Source organism: Carya illinoinensis, chromosome 15, assembly GCF_018687715.1.
Source record: "Carya illinoinensis cultivar Pawnee chromosome 15, C.illinoinensisPawnee_v1, whole genome shotgun sequence".
NCBI classification, from domain to species: domain Eukaryota; kingdom Viridiplantae; phylum Streptophyta; class Magnoliopsida; order Fagales; family Juglandaceae; genus Carya; species Carya illinoinensis.
Genome location: NC_056766.1, coordinates 2,900,436 through 2,919,330, shown reverse-complemented (window position 1 = coordinate 2,919,330; position 18,895 = coordinate 2,900,436). Strand labels below are relative to the sequence as shown.

The 18,895-nt window shown below is 34.8% G+C and overlaps 3 protein-coding genes and 1 non-coding gene across 6 annotated transcripts; 3 read left to right on the top strand and 1 right to left on the bottom strand.

Annotated features, from left to right (window-relative positions):
* LOC122297147 (protein LAZ1 homolog 1-like) lies at positions 1–9,748 on the top strand. 3 transcript variants are annotated; one of them, XM_043107054.1, is made up of 11 exons: positions 1–229; positions 2,472–2,536; positions 2,625–2,774; positions 2,870–3,024; positions 3,282–3,338; positions 4,486–4,594; positions 6,251–6,435; positions 6,532–6,620; positions 6,922–7,177; positions 8,847–9,092; positions 9,183–9,748. In XM_043107054.1, exons 4-11 carry the CDS (start codon positions 2,884–2,886, stop codon positions 9,477–9,479), a joined length of 1,380 nt encoding a protein of 459 aa, XP_042962988.1. In that variant the 5' UTR covers positions 1–229; positions 2,472–2,536; positions 2,625–2,774; positions 2,870–2,883; the 3' UTR covers positions 9,480–9,748. The 3 variants fall into 3 exon arrangements, with proteins under 3 accessions (XP_042962988.1, XP_042962989.1, XP_042962990.1); XM_043107055.1 differs by having other exon boundaries at positions 2,622–2,774; XM_043107056.1 differs by lacking the exon at positions 2,870–3,024 and having other exon boundaries at positions 2–229.
* Positions 9,749–10,467: 719 nt separating this feature from the next.
* On the top strand, positions 10,468–10,569 carry LOC122298035. The gene has a single exon (XR_006239094.1). It is a non-coding gene; the product is annotated as a small nucleolar RNA Z221/R21b (small nucleolar RNA).
* A 3,640-nt stretch (positions 10,570–14,209) lies between these two features.
* Positions 14,210–15,470, top strand: LOC122297514 (pathogen-related protein-like). Its single transcript, XM_043107596.1, has 4 exons — positions 14,210–14,451; positions 14,577–14,709; positions 14,811–15,112; positions 15,203–15,470. The coding sequence occupies exons 1-4, from the start codon at positions 14,311–14,313 to the stop codon at positions 15,344–15,346; spliced, it is 720 nt and encodes a 239-aa protein (XP_042963530.1). The 5' UTR covers positions 14,210–14,310; the 3' UTR covers positions 15,347–15,470.
* On the bottom strand, positions 14,704–18,702 carry LOC122297513 (uncharacterized protein C57A10.07-like). Its single transcript, XM_043107595.1, has 3 exons — positions 17,759–18,702; positions 16,683–16,807; positions 14,704–15,984 (listed from the first exon to the last, which is right to left on the bottom strand). Exons 1-3 carry the CDS (start codon positions 18,351–18,353, stop codon positions 15,664–15,666), a joined length of 1,041 nt encoding a protein of 346 aa, XP_042963529.1. The 5' UTR covers positions 18,354–18,702; the 3' UTR covers positions 14,704–15,663.
* Positions 18,703–18,895: the final 193 nt, after the last annotated feature.

Sequence of the window (18,895 nt, the reverse complement as noted above, 5' to 3'; positions counted from 1 at the left end):
CCTCCGAAAGATGAAAGCGCTCGCATTGATCAACACCTCAACAAGTCTCAGAACCAGATAGCTGTTACCGTGACTACGAGAGAAGGAAGTTACGTGCACAGTGTTCCCAACTGCCGAAACAAAATTCAGTTTACTCTCCCCTTTCGTGCGTGCGTTCCAAATGAATGTTATATTTTCATTCGATTTTCCCGGAAAGTAGATTTTCGCGAGAAATTTCTCAAGCAAAGAGGTTCGAGTCAAAAACCCTATTTTGAATTTCGATTTATGACCTTTTCTTTGAAAATAGGAAAAAATATGTACTTTTTTTTTTTTGGTAGTTTGTTTCCGATTAGCGCAAATAATATTGTTGGTTGGTGTGCGATTAATATTCCAGGGTTTTTTGTATTTTGTTTTTGGGTTTCAACTTTCTTTCTATGAATTTCGAGTAGTTTGGGAGAATATGGTTATGTTCGATTAGATGGATAACCTTCCTAACAGCAGTAGTTTGAAATCTGAGAAAATTGAGGATAATAGGTGAAATGAGAAGGCTTATATTTGACGATTGACTTCGGTAAATAAGAAGGAAAAAAAAAAAAAAAAAAAAAAGACGGAAAAATGGTTGTAAGCTAAGTAACTGGGTCAGCTTGTTTTCGTTCCATAAGTTTTAAACTCTAAGATTTCTCATCAGTAAAATTAACCGACATTGTTGCTTCCTATTTTAATACTTAATTCTCTTTTTTTGGAATGCAACCACTGAAATTTTACGATCAATATGCTATCGAGTACTTTACTCGCTTATTTGGGCCTTCTTTTGAGGCTTATTATGAGATAAAGGTCTAATCTTTTGCACGGAAATTGTGAAACCTGCATATCATCTCGTTAAGAAAAATATCATAACCCTCAGTGATTAATATTTCTGATAGTTAGTGGGCTTAAGTTCGAGCCATTTGATTGAGATGTCCTCTTCTAGCACAGTAGAATCCATGTTCTACTTTGATTTGAATTTTTAACTGATCGGTTGGCAAATGACTCATGGGGGCCATTTTTCAGATTAAGCCTTTTAGTATGTGCATTTAATAGATGGTGTGTAGTTCCCATGTTCCCCCTTATTGAAAAGTGAATGATGTTTTTTTCTTGTGCAAATACTGAAGTGAATGATGCTTTGGCAGATTATAAGCTACTAATATCAGATATTTCAATGTTGGGAAGATGTCTAATGGCTAGTTTAATCCCTTGGATAAAATAGATAATGAGTAGCTCTAGATAGTAATAGTTTTTGGAAGGATAATAGCTTTAAGTTGAAACGATGAGATCAATGATCGGAGGATATCTGGATATGTGTGCAAGATGGAGTGGAACACAATGTTTGTTGCACCCAAAGAGTAACGCATGATTTGGCAGGTCATAGATCAAGTTATTTATTTATTATTAAGTTATGGATAATAGATCTATGATAATTTTATTTGTCATTAGTGGAAACAAGTGGGTGTTTTAATAAATCAAAAACATATTTTATTTTCTGGAGTTTCATTTTTAATTGTCTAGATTCCACTGTAGATGTTCATATGCAAGCCTGATCTCTGCAATTTTGTAACTTTGGACTTCTTTTTCGGTCTAACAAGCTTCCATATTAGAAATGTTTTGCTTTCAAGGGTGAAATCATCCAGTTGCATGGGGTTTGGGAAAGTTCTGTTTACTTGGCCAGATTTCTTTTGCCGTCGCTTTCTTGTGTGTTACTTTATTCATTGTTTATTATATGTGTTTAACTGTCAATATGAAAAGGGGTTTTACATTTCATGAGGTCCTATTTATACTTATGGTATGTGTGCTGATGGTACAGATAAGTGGCTTACATTTTGCTAAAAGTTGAGGTGTGATCATTAAGGAATCTGGACTTTATGAGGCTGAGTTTTGGACCGACTCTAGCCTTTTCTGTTTTTTTTTTTTTTTTTTTTTTTTTTTTTTTTTTTTCCTTTTTATTAGTAAGTTATATACACACCTGTAAATATTTAAACATATAATGACACCCTCTGAACATTTTTACTGGGGAAAGAAATGCCATTTGAGCTATAGCTCATTGATACTTGGATAGCCTTCTTTCAAAGTTCAAGCTGCTTGTTTATCTTGCTTTTTGGAAAAAACTGTACAAGTTAAATGGACTGAGAAATTATTGGTTATTGACATCTAGATTAGTTGATTATCGAACAGTGATTCAAATTTTTAGATATATAGATGGCTAGCATCTTCTTTCTAATTCATGTATTGTGTAAGGGCTACTATATTACTTGAAACAAATGAACTACTTTATATTTCTTTCTAGCATGTATAATATGTCTCTTTCAATCAATTTCTATAAATGTGTGAATACAGTTACTTTCTTAACTATAATGGTTTGCTGTTTTTCCCATTCCCAAACAATAGACATGTGCCTCCAATTTTCTGGTGGTTCATGCTATAATTTATTTTGATTGAGGTTTCTTGTTTCAATGCAGCCTTCAGGATCCTGACCTTTGATGCTTCTTTTTGCCATTAATGCAGAAGCTCAAATCTGTTTTAGGTAGAATTTCTTGTTATTTTCATTATATTATATTCTCTAGGCACTACTGCAACCTGATGCAGAAGGCTTCTTTCAATCACACAAGTAGGCAAGAAGGTTTGGTTTCCTCTGTTTAAATATCAAACCTCTTGGGAGCAAGGAGTTTCTTCATAGTTGACTCAAAGAAAATGTAAAAAAGGTGGCACAAGAGAAAGTACTGATAAAGCATCTTGGGTTACAACGTAAATTTTCAACCAAGGTATCACTAGCATGTTATGTTTATTGCTGCGTTGAGTAGAATTTATTATATAGTTCTATTCAATTCACTGTTTTTTCCTCTGGTTGGGTCCTTAGGCAGATTGGGGAAAATGTGGTTGCTTCACCTGGGTGCTGAGTTTGCAATATTCTCCAGTTGGCCTATTTTCAGTGCAAGTATATTTGTAGCTGTTGCAGTGGTGCTCTCCATGTATCTTATCTTTGAGCATTTAGCTGCTTATAATCAGCCAGAGGTTCTTTATAGTCCTTTAGTTGTTTGATTTACTTTTCTTTTCTTTAATTATTAATGTGGCTATGATGTGTATTCATATAGCCCCTGTACTATATTACCATTCTCAGTTGCCTTTATGTGTACAAGTAACCTTGTATAATTTTGTGGCTTGTTTAGTTTCATATAGATTACTATATCTTTATTTAAGTACATAAATTGTTATTAACTTCTTTTAACAAGATCATCCAAAGTAAGAGCTTTAATTGTTGGAAATCTCAGGAGCAGAAGTTTCTAATTGGTCTCGTTCTGATGGTTCCTGTTTATGCTCTGGAATCGGTATGATGGATGCAACCTTTTATGTTTATTCCCCCTTCATTTTGTTTTTCTGTTTCTCATTCAATGTTTTTGAATAGTTTGCTAGTTTTTCTAATATTTTCAATATATATCAACATTTACAATGCTTCATTGGATGCAACAAAAAGAGTGTCATCCTGCACTATTTGCATTAATAGGCCCACCTTTCCATGTCCTATGATTATAAAATTAGCAGTTTAATATCACATCAGTTTCCTTGGAGTGAAGAAATGCATATATATATGTGTGTGTGTGTGTGTGTGTGATGTTAGGAAGATTCAACAGTGGACTATTAGAAGCTGTATGTTGTTAAAATTACTATGTTTTCATTGCCCTTTATTGAAGAATACTAGAGGTTCTGAAAAACATGAAAATCTTTGCATCTGGTTATCCATATTTCTTTGGAAAAGACGCGGTTAATAGAATATGTAGCTAGCACTTATATTTTTTTTGAACTTATTTTACGTTGTGGAAATGTTTGTGCTTCAGTTTTGTCACTGTTGGATTTGAAGATGCATTCCACTGTGAAAAATATGTTTACGTGGTCTTTTGTATTGCCTCAATGGAGTTGAGGTCAGTCGTAGGTTAAATTTCTTTTATGTTAAATTTCTTTTAGAGACATTTGATTGAACCCCTAGCGGTTGGCTCAAGTGGTAAAGGCCTTGGGGTTGGGGATATGCTCTCCCTAGGTCCAAGGTTCAAATCCCCTTGGGTGCAACAATCTCTAAGGGCCATTGGACTGGGGGATTTTCCCCTTGAATTACCCAATGTGCACTTGTGGGAAACTCCTTGCCGAGAGCCTGTGCATACCCAGGATTAGTCGGGACGCTGTTATGGACACCTGGTGCCATTAAAAAAAAATCTGATTGCTTTCTTGTCTCTTTTTTGTGTAAAACTTTGCAAAACATAATAAATGAAGTCTAATGAACAATATTTGTATGAATGCTTCTGAATTTGAGAACATAGTATTGGATTCTTGATATGTTGCAAGACACCCTTGACTGTTCACATGTTCATAAACCCATAACATGCATGTTGTGTCATAGGCTTGCCTGCACTGTATGAGAAATTCAGCCTGTATGGCTGTGTAGTTTTAGTATTCATTTGTCAACTAATTGTATGGGTGCAGTTTTTGTCACTTTTAAACTCAGACGCTGCCTTCAACTGTGAAGTTATTCGGGATTGCTATGAGGCTTTTGCACTATATTGCTTTGAGAGATACCTGATAGCCTGCTTAGGTATGTTAGAGGATCGTGCATATATACTTTTTCGATTGGTGACAATCATTGTCCCTTAAATTTGTTATATTGGTTATGAAACCATAAGGCTTTAACGGTGTTGACTTTTTATTCTTTCCTTTTCCTTTCTTCCTTTATAATATTCATTTCATCCTCCCCATGCATGCTTTTGTGTGGCATAAGCAATTGATGGATTGGATAACTAAAATTATCAAGTTCTTGAAATTAATGTAACTACTTATCAAAAAAAAAATTAATGTAACTAATCATCAACACGTGTGCTGCATAGGATTAACCAAATTATTAATTGAAAATTTTTACAATTAACTAAGTTAGCATGGTCTTGAGCCATCACACAGTAAATAAAACTTTTAACAGAATGCTAATTTAGTACCTTGTTCTCTGTAAGTTGATTGAAGATCTTGTCTCCCTATTGTTCTCTTTGTTTTATGTTATTAATTAGAAGTCTCACAAACCTCACTTGAGGGGAGAAAGAGACCAGAGCTCTTTATATAATATGCCAATGTAACCTGGCCATCGAGAAGTCTTAATTTATAGGCTCTTTAACTTCTTCTAAAAATTCAGTATCTTTTATGAACCCATTGGTTTCATGATTTGTTTGTATCTATCTCTAACTCCTAAATAGGTGTGCCATCTCTTGTATGCATCTTGTGTACTTGGGCTATGCCTTTTCGTTAATATTTATAAAATTTATTTTACTTATAAAGAATGAATATATTGATATTGTGGTATCACTCCCTTCAAGGTCCAAGGTTCAACACCTCATCGGTGTAAACAATCCTTTGGGGCTACATCCCCAGGTGAAAAGTCAACGATTTAACCAGTTCCATTTAGGAAAACTTCTGAGGGTGCGGTGCACAGGACTAGGGTTTACTCTGCTGGGGGGGGTCCGAAGGGCCTTGACTTGGAGAGGTTTCCTGACATGAAAAAAAGAAAATGAATATATTGGTTACAAGACTAAGGGATCATTTGGATACTTAGAATATCTCTTAATATCTGTGAATAGTAGTGAAATTGTTTAAATTAAAATGTTTTATAGAGTTTTGGGAAAGGAGAGACAAAAATTTGAATAAAAATATTATAAAGTTAAAATATTGTTTAAATATAATTTTAAAATTTTATTTTTGTTTTGAAATTTGAAAAAGTTGTATTGTTTTTTGTATTTTGTTTGGAAGTTTGAAAAAGTTGAAATGATTAGGTAATGATTATATGAAAAAGTTGAAGATTTGAAATTGAAAAGTGTTTTGTATTTGAAGTGATGTTTGGGAAGGAAATATCTAAGAATATCTGAGAATACGTAGAATAATTGAGAATAACTATATGCATAAACAAGGCCTAAAAAGGTATGAGTTGAATAACCAAAAGGACACACAATAAAGAAAACTAAAATATTACTAAAGTTAAATGAAAACTACTAACTGAGTTAAACATATTATATTAATTTAGTTTTTTAACTTAATTACATATATTATTTAATTTTGATGTAATAGCATAATGGGAGAATGGCTGATGTGGTTGAATAGGAGCAAAGCTTGTTACCTCTGAAATTTTATCTTGTAATAGCTAGATGGTATTGACCATTGAGCTTTGATATTATTTTCATTTTTTTTTGACAAAATTTATTGCTTCCTGTAGGTGGTGAGGAAAAGACAATTGAGTTTATGGAAAATCAAGGGCTTATTGATTTCGACAGACCTCTTTTGAAAGAAGCATATACTTATGGAGTTGTAGAACATCCTTTTCCACTAAATTGTGTCCTAAGAGATTGGTATCTTGGTCCTAACTTCTATAATGCCGTGAAAATTGGCATTGTTCAATATGTATGTGTGCACTTTTTTAAGGAAGATTATCGCATTGCTCTTTTTCTTTTGCATATTGAAGCCTCTATTTGGTGCTTACTGAAATATAATCTCCAGATGATACTGAAGATGATCTGTGCACTGCTGGCAATGATTTTAGAAGTTTTTGGGGTTTATGGAGAAGGGAAGTTTGAATGGAGATATGGGTCAGACATCCTTATCAATAATTCAAAGTTTTTGATCAGCTTGTACATTCGTATAGAACCCATGCACAAGCACACACTCACGCACAAACATACTCACACATGCACACATGCACATACATAGACACGTCTACAAATGGGCACATCACACACACATGTTCACATGTCTATTTGTAAGTGAACATATGAGAAATATATGTTCGTGTTTGGGTTTATCAAGGGTGCTGCTGAGAATCACATTATGTTTTGCTTGCAGTAATTATCGATTGTTGCTATTATCTGAATGTCTCTCAATTGTTTGCAGCTATCCATACTTGGCAGTTGTTCTTAATTTCAGTCAGACATGGGCTCTATATTGCCTTTTACAGTTCTATACCATTATTAAAGATAAATTGGAACCAATTAAACCCCTGGCAAAGTTTCTTACTTTCAAATCAATTGTATTCCTGACATGGTGGCAAGGCATTACTATTGCATTTCTTTTCTCGATGGGAGTTTTTAAAGGGTCTTTGGCTCAGGAGCTGAAAACGCGGATACAAGACTACATCATCTGTATTGAGGTATTCATTTAAAGAACACTATGATTATTGTTCTTTTCCTTACAAAAATGTTTATAGGCAAAATTAAAAAAAAAAAAAAAATTTTTACAGTTTTACTGTGTATTCCTTTCATTTTGCTATTAGTGTGCTTGCAATATGGAGTTTAATGTATAGGGGCACAAAATGCACAGAGTATGCATTCAAAAAATTTGATAAATATAAGATCTATTTTGAAACTTGAAGCTGGTGAAAACGGGCTGGGATTTCTCTTGGTTTGAAGAAAGGATTTGAGATGCATCCATTATTAGTGCACTAGTAATTAGGCGTATTCTGTGTATACTGCCTGGGTAATTGGGCTATGCCTTTTTCTATTAATAAAGTTTTATTTTTACCTATTAAAAAAAAAGGCTTTGAGATGCAGATATTCTAAAAGCATGAATCATAATATTGAAAGAGAGTAAGCTTTTTGTCAACTTTGGGGTGATTTTTTCGATGATTTTGAGACCCTTGTGTGAGGGTTTCGATATTAAAGTGTGTATCTCAAATTTAATTAATAGAAAATGGAAGCTCAAAATAAAACTCCAAGCATACTCCAAGTTATCAAACAATTAAGGTTAAGATAAGATCCTCATGTAACAGAGCATCTCAGTCACTTGATCATGACATATGCTCGATCACCTTAAAACTTGGTTTGACTTTAGAAGCTTTATTTTTTTGAGATTGTTACCATTTTAAGAATTTACTAAGTTTCTTTTGAAATTTCACTCCTGCGATTATTTGAATAGGAGTGGGAAAAGGTTTTAGCTTTTGTTGAATGCTCTTTTGTCCATAAAAATGATTTTGATAAGTTTTGGGTAATTTTTGCTTATTAAAAGCTTATTGCATAGATTTCTTTTAAATCTTTTTTTATGGCTGTTGGGGTATTCTATTAAAGCATTAGAACCAAGTGGAGATTTGGCATTGAGGACTCCTGGATGTTTGTGATCATTTGTTTTGAGTGAATTATGGTTTGAAAGTTGTGTGCTGAATTATTTTTTTATTTTTTTATAACTAATTTTCAATTCCTTTTTTTGTATGCTTATTGTTTTGGGTTTTATTTTTTATTTTTTTGATTGGCACCGGGTGTCCAGGAACAGCGTCCCGACTAATCTTGGGTGTGCACAGGCCCTCGGCAAAGAGTTTCTCGTAAGTGCACCTCGGGTAACTCAAGGAAAAAATCCCCCAGTCCAATGTTCCCTAGAGATTGTTTGCACCCAAGGGGATTTGATCCTTAGATCTTGGGGGAGCATACCCCTCAGCCCAAAGTCTTTACCACTTGAGCCAATCCCTAGGGGTTTATTGTTTTGGGTTTTATTACTTAGTATACTATATATTTTGTTGCGCATTTGTAATAGACCACCCGATAAAAGATTTGATGGTATACCTCTTGAATCTTTGTATTCACAAGCACCATGTTTGCGTTTGTGGCTTCTAAATACCAAAATACCATACAACTAATTGGTTTTGCAAGTTATTTTATGCTTACCAAGTAAATGATGAAGCATGAAGTCATTTTTCAACCTCTTGCCATTTTATGCTTCTTTCCAAATTATCTGATTGTTAGTCACGCCAAGATAAAACCTTCATTTAATTTTGAGGATGTTCAAGAGTCTATACTTGCAAGGCTTCTGATTTCATGCTTACCAAATAGATGGGTGTTGCTGCCATGGTTCACCTGTATGTCTTCCCAGCAGTGCCTTATAAAAGAGGAGAACGATGTGTTCGTAATGTAGCAGTTATGGCGAACTATGCCTCATTAGATGCACCTCCTGATACAGAGGAGGTTCAAGACAGCGAAAGATCAACTATAATACGCATGGCTCGGCATGATGAGCGAGAAAAACGTTTGAATTTCCCCCAGAGTGTCCGTGATGTGGTTGTTGGGAGTGGTGGAATTGTAAGATATTAACCCTTTCATTTTAGTCATTGCTTCTTCTTCTTTATTTTTTTCTGTCTTTTGCTGAACTCGGTCAATTTGCTCTTTCAGATTGTTGATGACATGAAGTACACAGTATCACATGTGGTAGAACCCGTTGAAAGGGGAATAGCAAAAATCAATGAAACCTTCCATCAGATATCCGAAAATGTGAAACGCTATGAGGAGCAGAGGAGGAGCAGTAAGGATGATAGTTATATTATCCCCATGAATTCATGGAGTACAGAATTTTCTGAAGTTAATGAAAATCTTGTTGAAGGTAGCATCAGTGACAGTGGTCTGTCTAATGGGAAAAGACAGCATCACCAGTCAAAAGCCTCAGCATCTGGAGCTAGAACATTCAGATAATGTTTACAGCTATACATCATGTAATACACAGAATGAATTAACTCAATATCGTCCACTGAGTCGTGCTCTTTTGATGCCCAGGTGTAACACAAGAAGGGGGTGAGGCAGTTTATGCAAAATATTTTCTTTTATTTGGGTGATGCCTGAGTTAGAGACGAAGCATTGGGCAATAGTAGGTTGAGAGACCAGGAAATGATGGTGGCCATATTGCTGTCACAAACTCTTTTTTAGCACTGAAATTTTGACAATTATTCAGGAATATTGAAGTAGTCGTGTGTCCCACCATGTCTCTTGGTAGAGTATCTAAAATTAGAAAAATAAAATAATTAAAAGGAAAACAAAAGATCTTTAAATCAAATTAGAATAGATCTTTTAATTATAAATAATTTTATTATCAAGTCGGTTTGAGAACTTATATCTATATTATTTAAATTGTAAAATTTAATTTATAAAATTTAAATTTTATCTTTTAAATCAAATTATATTATATAAACGTAAATATTTTATTCAATATGATTTATACACTGACTTAAAAATATAATTTTTTTTTTAATTATATGATATGTTTGTTTTCAAATAATATGACATGTTGTGATAGACGAGAAATTACAAACGCATCGATACTTTAAAAATGATTAATAATAAATTAATAGCTTGATAGTATGATAGCATATAGTAAATTTGAGTTCAAACTTTCACCCTTTTATTAAAAAAATAAAAGCAAAAATTAATAATTTTAGAAAGCGTGATAATAAATATGTACACAAATCTTAGCGGGTTAAAAATGTCAAAGCACCTTAAAAGGAGTTAGGGTTTTGTGGTTGGCGTCCCCATATATGTCTGTTTCAATCTAGCAGCCTTTCTCTCGGATTTCCATCTCTCTCTTCTTTTTAGTTTCGTTTTCGTAGCCTCTCTGTGCATCTCTATTTTTAAATTTAGGGTTCTTTCAGTCACTAGATTTATGTGAAGACTTAAACTTTATTGGGGAGGGCAGTGATGAGGAACAGAGAAAGTCATGCACCACTCTGACGATTTTTCAAATCGATCTGTGCTGATAAATTTTCTCATACCCATAACATTCTCTGAGCTCTTTTATTTTCTCCTATTTTTTTCCATTTATTCCTTTCTTTTTGTTTTGCTTTGTTTTTTTTTTTTTTTTTTTTTGTCAATACTTCTTTGTGTTTAATTTCAAAGTGATGATTTTTAGAATCCAGATAAAGGAAATAGGGGAAGGGATCAAATGATGCAGTCTTCTTGACCAAAGAAGACCTAACCATGATGCGGACCTAATCTCTTTATGAGGATAAATCTTTGGTTTCTGATGGTTCCTTCAGAAATATAATTACTTGAAAACGAGTGTCTTGGTTCTTCTGAAAAGATTCATTTAATGGTGAAAATCTATGTAGTCAAGCCCATCTTTTGTTGTGTTTGATTGGTAATTATACTCGGTTGTTGAGAATAAGCATTAGAAAATTTGATAATTTGACTATGGTGGCTAATAGTTTAGGGGTAATGATACAATTACCACCTTTTTACCATTATTTGATCACTTGTAGTGTATTTATTTTTTTATCATTTTCTTTTAAGTATTTTTTTAACATCCTTAGCCATTAAGAAAAAATTTTAAAAATATATAATTTTAGTAATAGTCACTTGCTTAATCATTAAGTAAAAAAAAAAAAATTAAAAAAATTAAAAAATTAAAAAAAGTGGTAAAAGAGTGGTAAAATAGTGGTAAACCTATTATTATATAGTTTAGTGATGTAACGTGTTTTCTCATTCTCATATTTTTATTTTTGAGCTTTGGTCCATTATCAAAGTGGTGATACAGTGGAACAATTCAATTAGAAGTCTCTCTCTAAAGAAAAGATCATTGAATCCATTTTATCTGCCATTAAATGGACTATTTCTGGCACCTAGTTTGCCAAAGAGCCAGCAACTTGTTCATTTTGAAAATATATTTGAAAATATACTACACGATACAAAACCAGAGCAATACATATAGAAAAAATATTGACATCAGTCTCTGTTTGAGATCAGCCCTTGCACACCATAAGTGTCATAGAATAAAATGACCAAAACACCCTCAAAATAAAGCCAATCCTTTCTCCCTCTCTTTACCCTGTGTGTGGCCTAAGCCCCCCTGCCCCCACCCCTCCTCTACCCCCACCCTCACCACCTGGTGTTGGTATCCTCTCCCCCACCCCCATCAGGCGTCGGCATTCTCTCCCCCCACCTGGCCCCTCCTCTACCCCTACCCCCATCCGGTGTCCATCTAGGCCAAATGAGAGATGCAATGGAAAGACCTATTTCGGGTTGTGAGATGCGATAGAGAGGGAGAAGAGGGTTGTCGTGACTTGGGTTAGATGGTGGGGGTTGCTGGGAGGTCGTGGGGCTCGGTGGTGGTGGTTGGGTTGGCGTACGGCGGCGACATGGTAGCTAAATTCTTGTAAAATCCATTTTGGGAGAGGAGAGGGGGGGCTGCGCATGGGGGCTACCGTGGATGGTTGAAGGTGATTGGAGGGTCGCCGGTGTGAGGGAGAGCCGGTGAGGTGGTCGGTGGCACTGCAGGTGGCGCACGGCGGTGGCGCACAGCGAGGTTGGGTGAGTTGAGAGAGGGAATCGAGTAGGGGGAGGGATAAACGACGTTGGCTTTGTGTTTTAAAAAAACAAAAATATATATTTTACACGTAAGGTGTGCTACAGATCAGCCACTGTTCTGTAGCAAACCTCATACATATATGCAAGATTTGGTCCAACAGATTTGTCACAAACTGGCCACACATCCCTTTCCTTGTAACCAAGACCACAGCTTTAGAAATACCAATGTAGCCCTGTCCCTTTAAAGCTCTTACCAGGAAAGAAGGCTATAGCCTATAGATACGAAGCTGTACCAGAACTGTAATTTTTCCCAGAACATGACATCTCAAAATGGCTAGGGATAACAATGGATCACACAAATAAGATCCACCACGTTGTTGAAAACAACCAGATTATCGACTTTTTCTGCTCCTTTGCCCCACAACTTTAATAATCATTGCCTGTGTGGTTATGATTGTGCCTGTCCAGATAGAACTGCCAAGAACTGGTGCATGCGGTGTTGGTTTAAGAAATGGTAAAGTTCTCATTTTCAACATCATTAATAGTTATAATAGTCTGAGAAATTTCCAAGATGCTGATGTTTGAGCTAATCTTGATAAAATTGCGAATGAAACTGTAAGTTTTGGCCAATCATAAGACACAATTGCGCATGATATGTAAGCTTCGTGTGATCGTGAAGAGGCATGATACTACTCGAGTTTGGCGTCTACTCTCTCTTGACGTTTTTGCTATCCTACCAAATGAATAAATGATCGTGCAAATCTACAGATAGTTTATAAGAATAAGCATGAAAACTTCATACAGTATAGGTTTACTTCCAATCAGCAGTCTTTATAACAAAAGTATAGGCTGCTTCTTATCAGACTCAGGTGTTGGGATATTTATAATTCAAAGCGAGGTAGGTTGCAGCCTATTCAAAACATGGAGTTGGTACCCTTACGTAGGCTGATTTGGATTAAGAGAGGAGATGTGATGATTTTAGATGAAAAATAAATATTAAATAAAATATTATTAGAATATTATTTTTAATATTATTATTATTATTATTTTGAGATTTGAAAAAAATTGAATTAGAATTTAAAAAAGTTAATTGTTTATTATATTTTGTGGTAATTTAAAAAAATTATAATGATAAGATGAAATGATATGCTTTTCGAATCTAAACGAGACTTTAGCGACTATTTAGATAGTGAGATGGGATAAGATGGTTTTATATAAAAGTTAAAAAGTTAAAAAAATATTGTTAAAATATTATTTTTTAATATTATTATTATTTTAAAATTTAAAAAAATTAAATTAAAATTTAAAAAAAATTAAATTATTTATTATATTTTATATAATAATTTAAAAAAATTATAATAATAAGATAAAATTAAATAATTTGTGTATCTAACATACCATGACATTAGGTGGCTGCTACTGGGGTATATGACTACTTGGGCAGTTGGGCTGCAAGGCTAGTCGTTGACGCCACTATTTCAATGCACACTTTTATTTTATTCATTTTTAATATTTACTAATTGTTTGAGGCTGATGACTCAGCTCGACTAATAAGTTACTTGTATTTTAATTAAAAAAAAGTAACAAATGGGTTTTATTGATCTGAATATTATGTTGATTTGGGGTAAATTGAACCTTAAAAATATGAGAAATGATATTTATAATTATAGTTGTGTAAGTGTCATGTAGTTTTTTTTTTGAAAATGAATTAATACGAAACTCACATAAAAAAAAATTAATTTTTTAATCGTGGATCTTACTCTTTTTTAAATCGATTATACGGTATTAAAAAATTATATGACTGTATATAATATTACTATAAAAATATATATTGAGCCACCGCCCGTCACTACAAATATACCCATCGCTTTGTCTTGACTCAATACTGTAAAGGGCACACAATATATGAAGGAGAAAAGATTTTTTTAATTCTAAATTATTTAATTATTATGTAATCGTTTTAAAAAAATATTAACTAAATATAAAATTTAAAATTTTTTAATAATAAATTTTACGTATTATATATTTTATAATTATATATGTCAGACCTAGTATACGAGGAGTGGGGACACTAGGGTTGCGGACTATTCAAAGCGTGGTGGGTATACTGGTTGCCAATATAAGAGTCTCTTGTGAAACATTCGGTTTGTGCCTTGTAGTAATAATCTCTTCTGTAATAGAACTCCAGAAGGCGGCAATACCCAGAATTTCTTGTTTAGTGGGAAGTAAGATGGCAACTTCAGAAGTTGAGGCTCAGGACAAATATCGTTCCTACTTACATGGAGAAGGAGAGAAGAACACAAAATGGAGGTTTGGAGCCCCTCCTAACTATGATCTTGTTGACAGACTTTTTGAAGAAGGCAGAACTAAGGTCTCTCTCTCTCTCTCTCTCTCTCTCTCTCTCTCTCTGTGCATGTGTGTGTATGTGCGTTTGAGCATGAGAAATACCATAAAATTTGTAAGAAAATCTGATACCAATTTGTTCATGGGAAATAGATATGGCCTCCTGGATCACTTGAAGAAAAAGTGCAGAACCTAGTTAAGACATGGGAAATGGAGATGTTCCACAAAACATGCTCTGATGACTATAAATCACTTGATCCGAATAAGTATACTTTCAGCCTTAATGGTAACCCCAAGCTCCTTATTTATATCATTGAATTATTGTCATAATCATTCCAAATTCCAAATATCTTTAGTCATGTATTACAAATGGCTCAAAACCTGTAGGAAGGAAAGCTGTAACGTTGGAAGAAAAGCGCAAGATTGGGGGAGGCTACAATTTCTTGCTACAAACCTCTTTGCCAGAGAAGCTCCGTGGCTACAACCCAGCAGAAGAAACAATTGATTCAGCTCATAGGGCTTTCGTTACAGCTTTCCCGCGTGGGTTTGCTCTGGAGGTTCTGAGAGTTTATTCAGGGCCACCAGTGATTGTTTACAAGTTCAGGCATTGGGGTTTTATGGAGGGGGCTTTCAAAGGCCATGAACCAACAGGAGAAATGGTTGAACTCTTTGGGATGGCCGTTTTTGAGGTATTGTCGTTGTGGTTCTTTGTTATAATAATCATCTTCTTCTTCTTCTTCATCAGAATCATATAGCAAATATTCTCTTCTTTGAAACAGTTGGACGAACAGGAGATAATTGTGAAGGTCGAGTTCTTCTTTGACCGTGGAGAACTGCTAGGAGGTCTCATGCAAGGTGCTAGCTTGGATGGTTCCTCCGTAGAGGAGGCTGCAACCTGCCCTTTCCTGAGGAACACAGGGTAGCTACCCAAATACCTGTGTAACAATGTAATCAAAGGCCCTTTTGCAACCCTATAGCATTACGAATAATCTTTGGCACTTAGGCATCACCCTGGTTTAAGAATAATCAGATGCAAATTTCCCATCATCTGACGGTGAGATAAATTTCTCTCTAATCTTCCCAACATATTCTCTTTTCTTTTCATCATTTCTCTAAAAATTGATTGGAACAGTTAATTAAGAAAAAAACTAAAATATTCTCAGGTTAAGCAGCTCTTTCTGGTTGTATTGGTGGATTTAACTAATATTTGTTGTATGTGTAAAAACTCCTCTAACAAGTTTCACTGGGACCAAGGAAGGTAGCCTGGATAAGGAGCTGTTCCACAATATTTGAACAGACCTTCAATCTCAGGGCACCCATTAGGATAAGGAATTGACCGGTGAAAAGGATCACGCTTTAATTTTTTCCGAAAGAGTGAACCTTGGCACCCATATGGATCTCCATGGAATTGAGTCCGTACCAATGCCTCACCTTTCAGAGCTGCTTCTTTTGAAGTGAGTGAAGCTGGGGTGCCTAAGTAGAAAAACCTCGACTCTGGAAACCCAATTGCAGACCGATGCAAATGCGCAAATCTCTCTTCCTTGAAATCATAACTTACAACCTGATTCCAAATTGCAATAATGTTAGGGTGATTTAGTTCAAACCTTGCAGAAACTTTAATGATAACGATTCTATAAACAAATATAACTAATAGGAAAAGTTAGGAAAAAAAAATCCCAAATACATTCAAGTGTGAGAGCAAACATGATACACACGAACACCTACTGTACCTAGAACACAAACACGCACTCACACGATGACTAGCATTTTACCCACATAAATAGCGACAAACTTACAATCATAATACAGGAAAATGAAAGGAAGAATAAGAGGCTAAATGATTTGGTGTGATATACATTTCCGCTCACTGATATATGATGCTACAACTCTCTTGCAGACACCCACGGTGACTTTGTATGTACTTTAGTTTTCAAAGAACCATAAACATGTATTTGTTTCGGGAACATCCATATGTATATTTGGGAAAATACTTGTCATACTCTTTTCCAGAGCCAAAGTGAGTACTTATTGCTGACATATTCATGGCTACAAATGAAGCTTAATCAATGGTCGTTAGTCCCTACTGTGAACATCCATTACACTGAGGGAACGAAAAACAAACACAACTGTCTGGTTGTTTTTCTTAATTTTCATATCACCACATGTATACCTTCCAAATATTTTAGCTCCCAAAAGGAAAAGAAAAAGAAAAAAAGGAGAAGGAAAAGAATAAAAAAGCTTCAAGTAAAGGGAGCTTACAGTTATGTTATAAGGATACGTGCCAGTAAGCTCTCGAAAACGACACACACTAAAGAGGAGATTCTCAAAGCTATCCCTTGCATGCTCTTCCGTGAGTGCCCTCCATCTCATATTTTCTTTCTTGCCTATATAAACAACCAGACAATCAGTTGCATGATGGTAGGAAAAACCAGATTGTCCATAGTATTCATGAATCGGAAACAACTTTACCTAACAAAGAATCCATGATTAATCTTATCAAGTTTCCATATGTTCCATAAAAACAACTGATAACTCAAGGCGACGAGAGAACTATGTAATGGGGATATATATTCATCATCGATTACATAGAAAAGACTCTTAAAAATCTCAGCTCTGTATTTCCCGAAGAGTCCCTAGAAAATGTTTCACCCTTAAGAAAGATGTAAAAGCATTGCAGGGATATGATTGGCTGTAAGTTATTATCCCCAACATAATGCCTTATGGCCTGTCAAAAAAGTGCAGTTCCCTAGAAAGTATAACAAAACAGTCAAGATTAATGTGCAAATCTGCACAATCAGTTTAAATAGCAACTAGAAGACTCCATAGCTACAAAATACTCGGCAGGCCACGGGCCAACAACTACTTCCTTTTTAGTTGACTGAAGCTAAGAATAATCCAGGAGTGCACTTCATCCTACCGTTAGTAAGATACCAAAGTACACAAATTTTAATAAATCTAACCTAGTTTAAAAGTTCTGATAGTTTGTATTGATATGGGGCAACTATACTTTAATAACTTAAAATTAAATGTCACTATTACTTGCTTCACTTTGTATTGGATGCAATTCATTCTTGAGTCATACCAAATGGATTTAAGTCCAAGATACTTTGTTTAAAAAATACTCACAGCCACTATACTAAAAGGCAAGAAATTTATTGGCACATAATCGTGGATTCTGATCTAACTCCTTAAGTGAGCAGGATATTATCTAAGCAACTATTAGAACCATCCCTTTAGCAATCAACAAACAGATCAGTTCTCAGTTGATAAATATTTTCCATACAAATGAGGCACAGAAAAACAGGTAAAAAAAGTAATATAACACATGCACTCACCAAACCATCCTCTCGACTCAGCAACGCTCCAATAACTCTGTGCCTCACTACGAGGACCAGCATCTTTTCGAGTCTCCCCACCACTAAACAAAAGCAAAGCTGCATCATCTTTGGCAGCAATTTCAACTCCCTCTTGAATATGTCTCACAAACGTAGAAGCTTGACCTGGATTCTTCTGATAAGATTCCAAAAACCATGAATCTTCTTTCTCAGCTTTCCCACAGCTACTACTCGTATATACAGAATGCCCAGCAACCATTACAAGATTCCGAAGATCCGGCAACGGATAATCACCCAAAACCACATCGATTTTTTGATTACTACCCAGCATTCGGTAGTGGCTCTCATACAGAGATAAAATGATGAGGATTGTGACCCCAAGGGACAAGGAGATGATGAAAACCAAAAGTGGGTGTAGCTTACAGTAATAATGAAGACGAGTTCCCAACGGTTTAAGCATTTTGATGGGATGAAAGGGAGAATTCTTAGGCTTTCGGGCACGTCTAGTTCCTAATTCTAAATCAAAGTCGCTGCCTCTTGGGTATACATGGAAGGACTTGGGACTCCCAGAAGACCCAAGTGAATAATTGTTCATGATATTATGAATCCAGCTAATGGGTTTCGAGAGGGTGTGCTATTAAGCCTACCCAGATGGTAATCTAAACAAATTGAGCAATGGGATCATGGGTTTTCTGATTCAGATTTCAGGGGTAATAAATAAGCACACGACTACATAGACTTTCAACGAAGTCCATGTCAGAGGGAAGAGACTATCATAAATCCAATACTACTTCGTAAATTTTGGAGCTTGCTAAATAAATCGATCGTGCTAAAGAGAAATTCTGCAGCTTGCTAACGAGTAAAGAGAAATAGATCACTTTAAGAGTGGAGAGCATGTAGGAGTTGTCATAATAAAAAGGAGAAAATATTGGGAAGAGCTATTATTGAAAATATTGGAAAGAGCCATTATTCACCACTGTATATTATATATTTTATAAAAAATATCTGCATATTATATACTTTATAAAAATATTTCTATATTTTATAAAAATCTATAAATATGTGGTATGATTTTATAAAAAATATCTATATATTTTATAAAAATCTATAAATATGTGGTATGTAATATGAATAGTA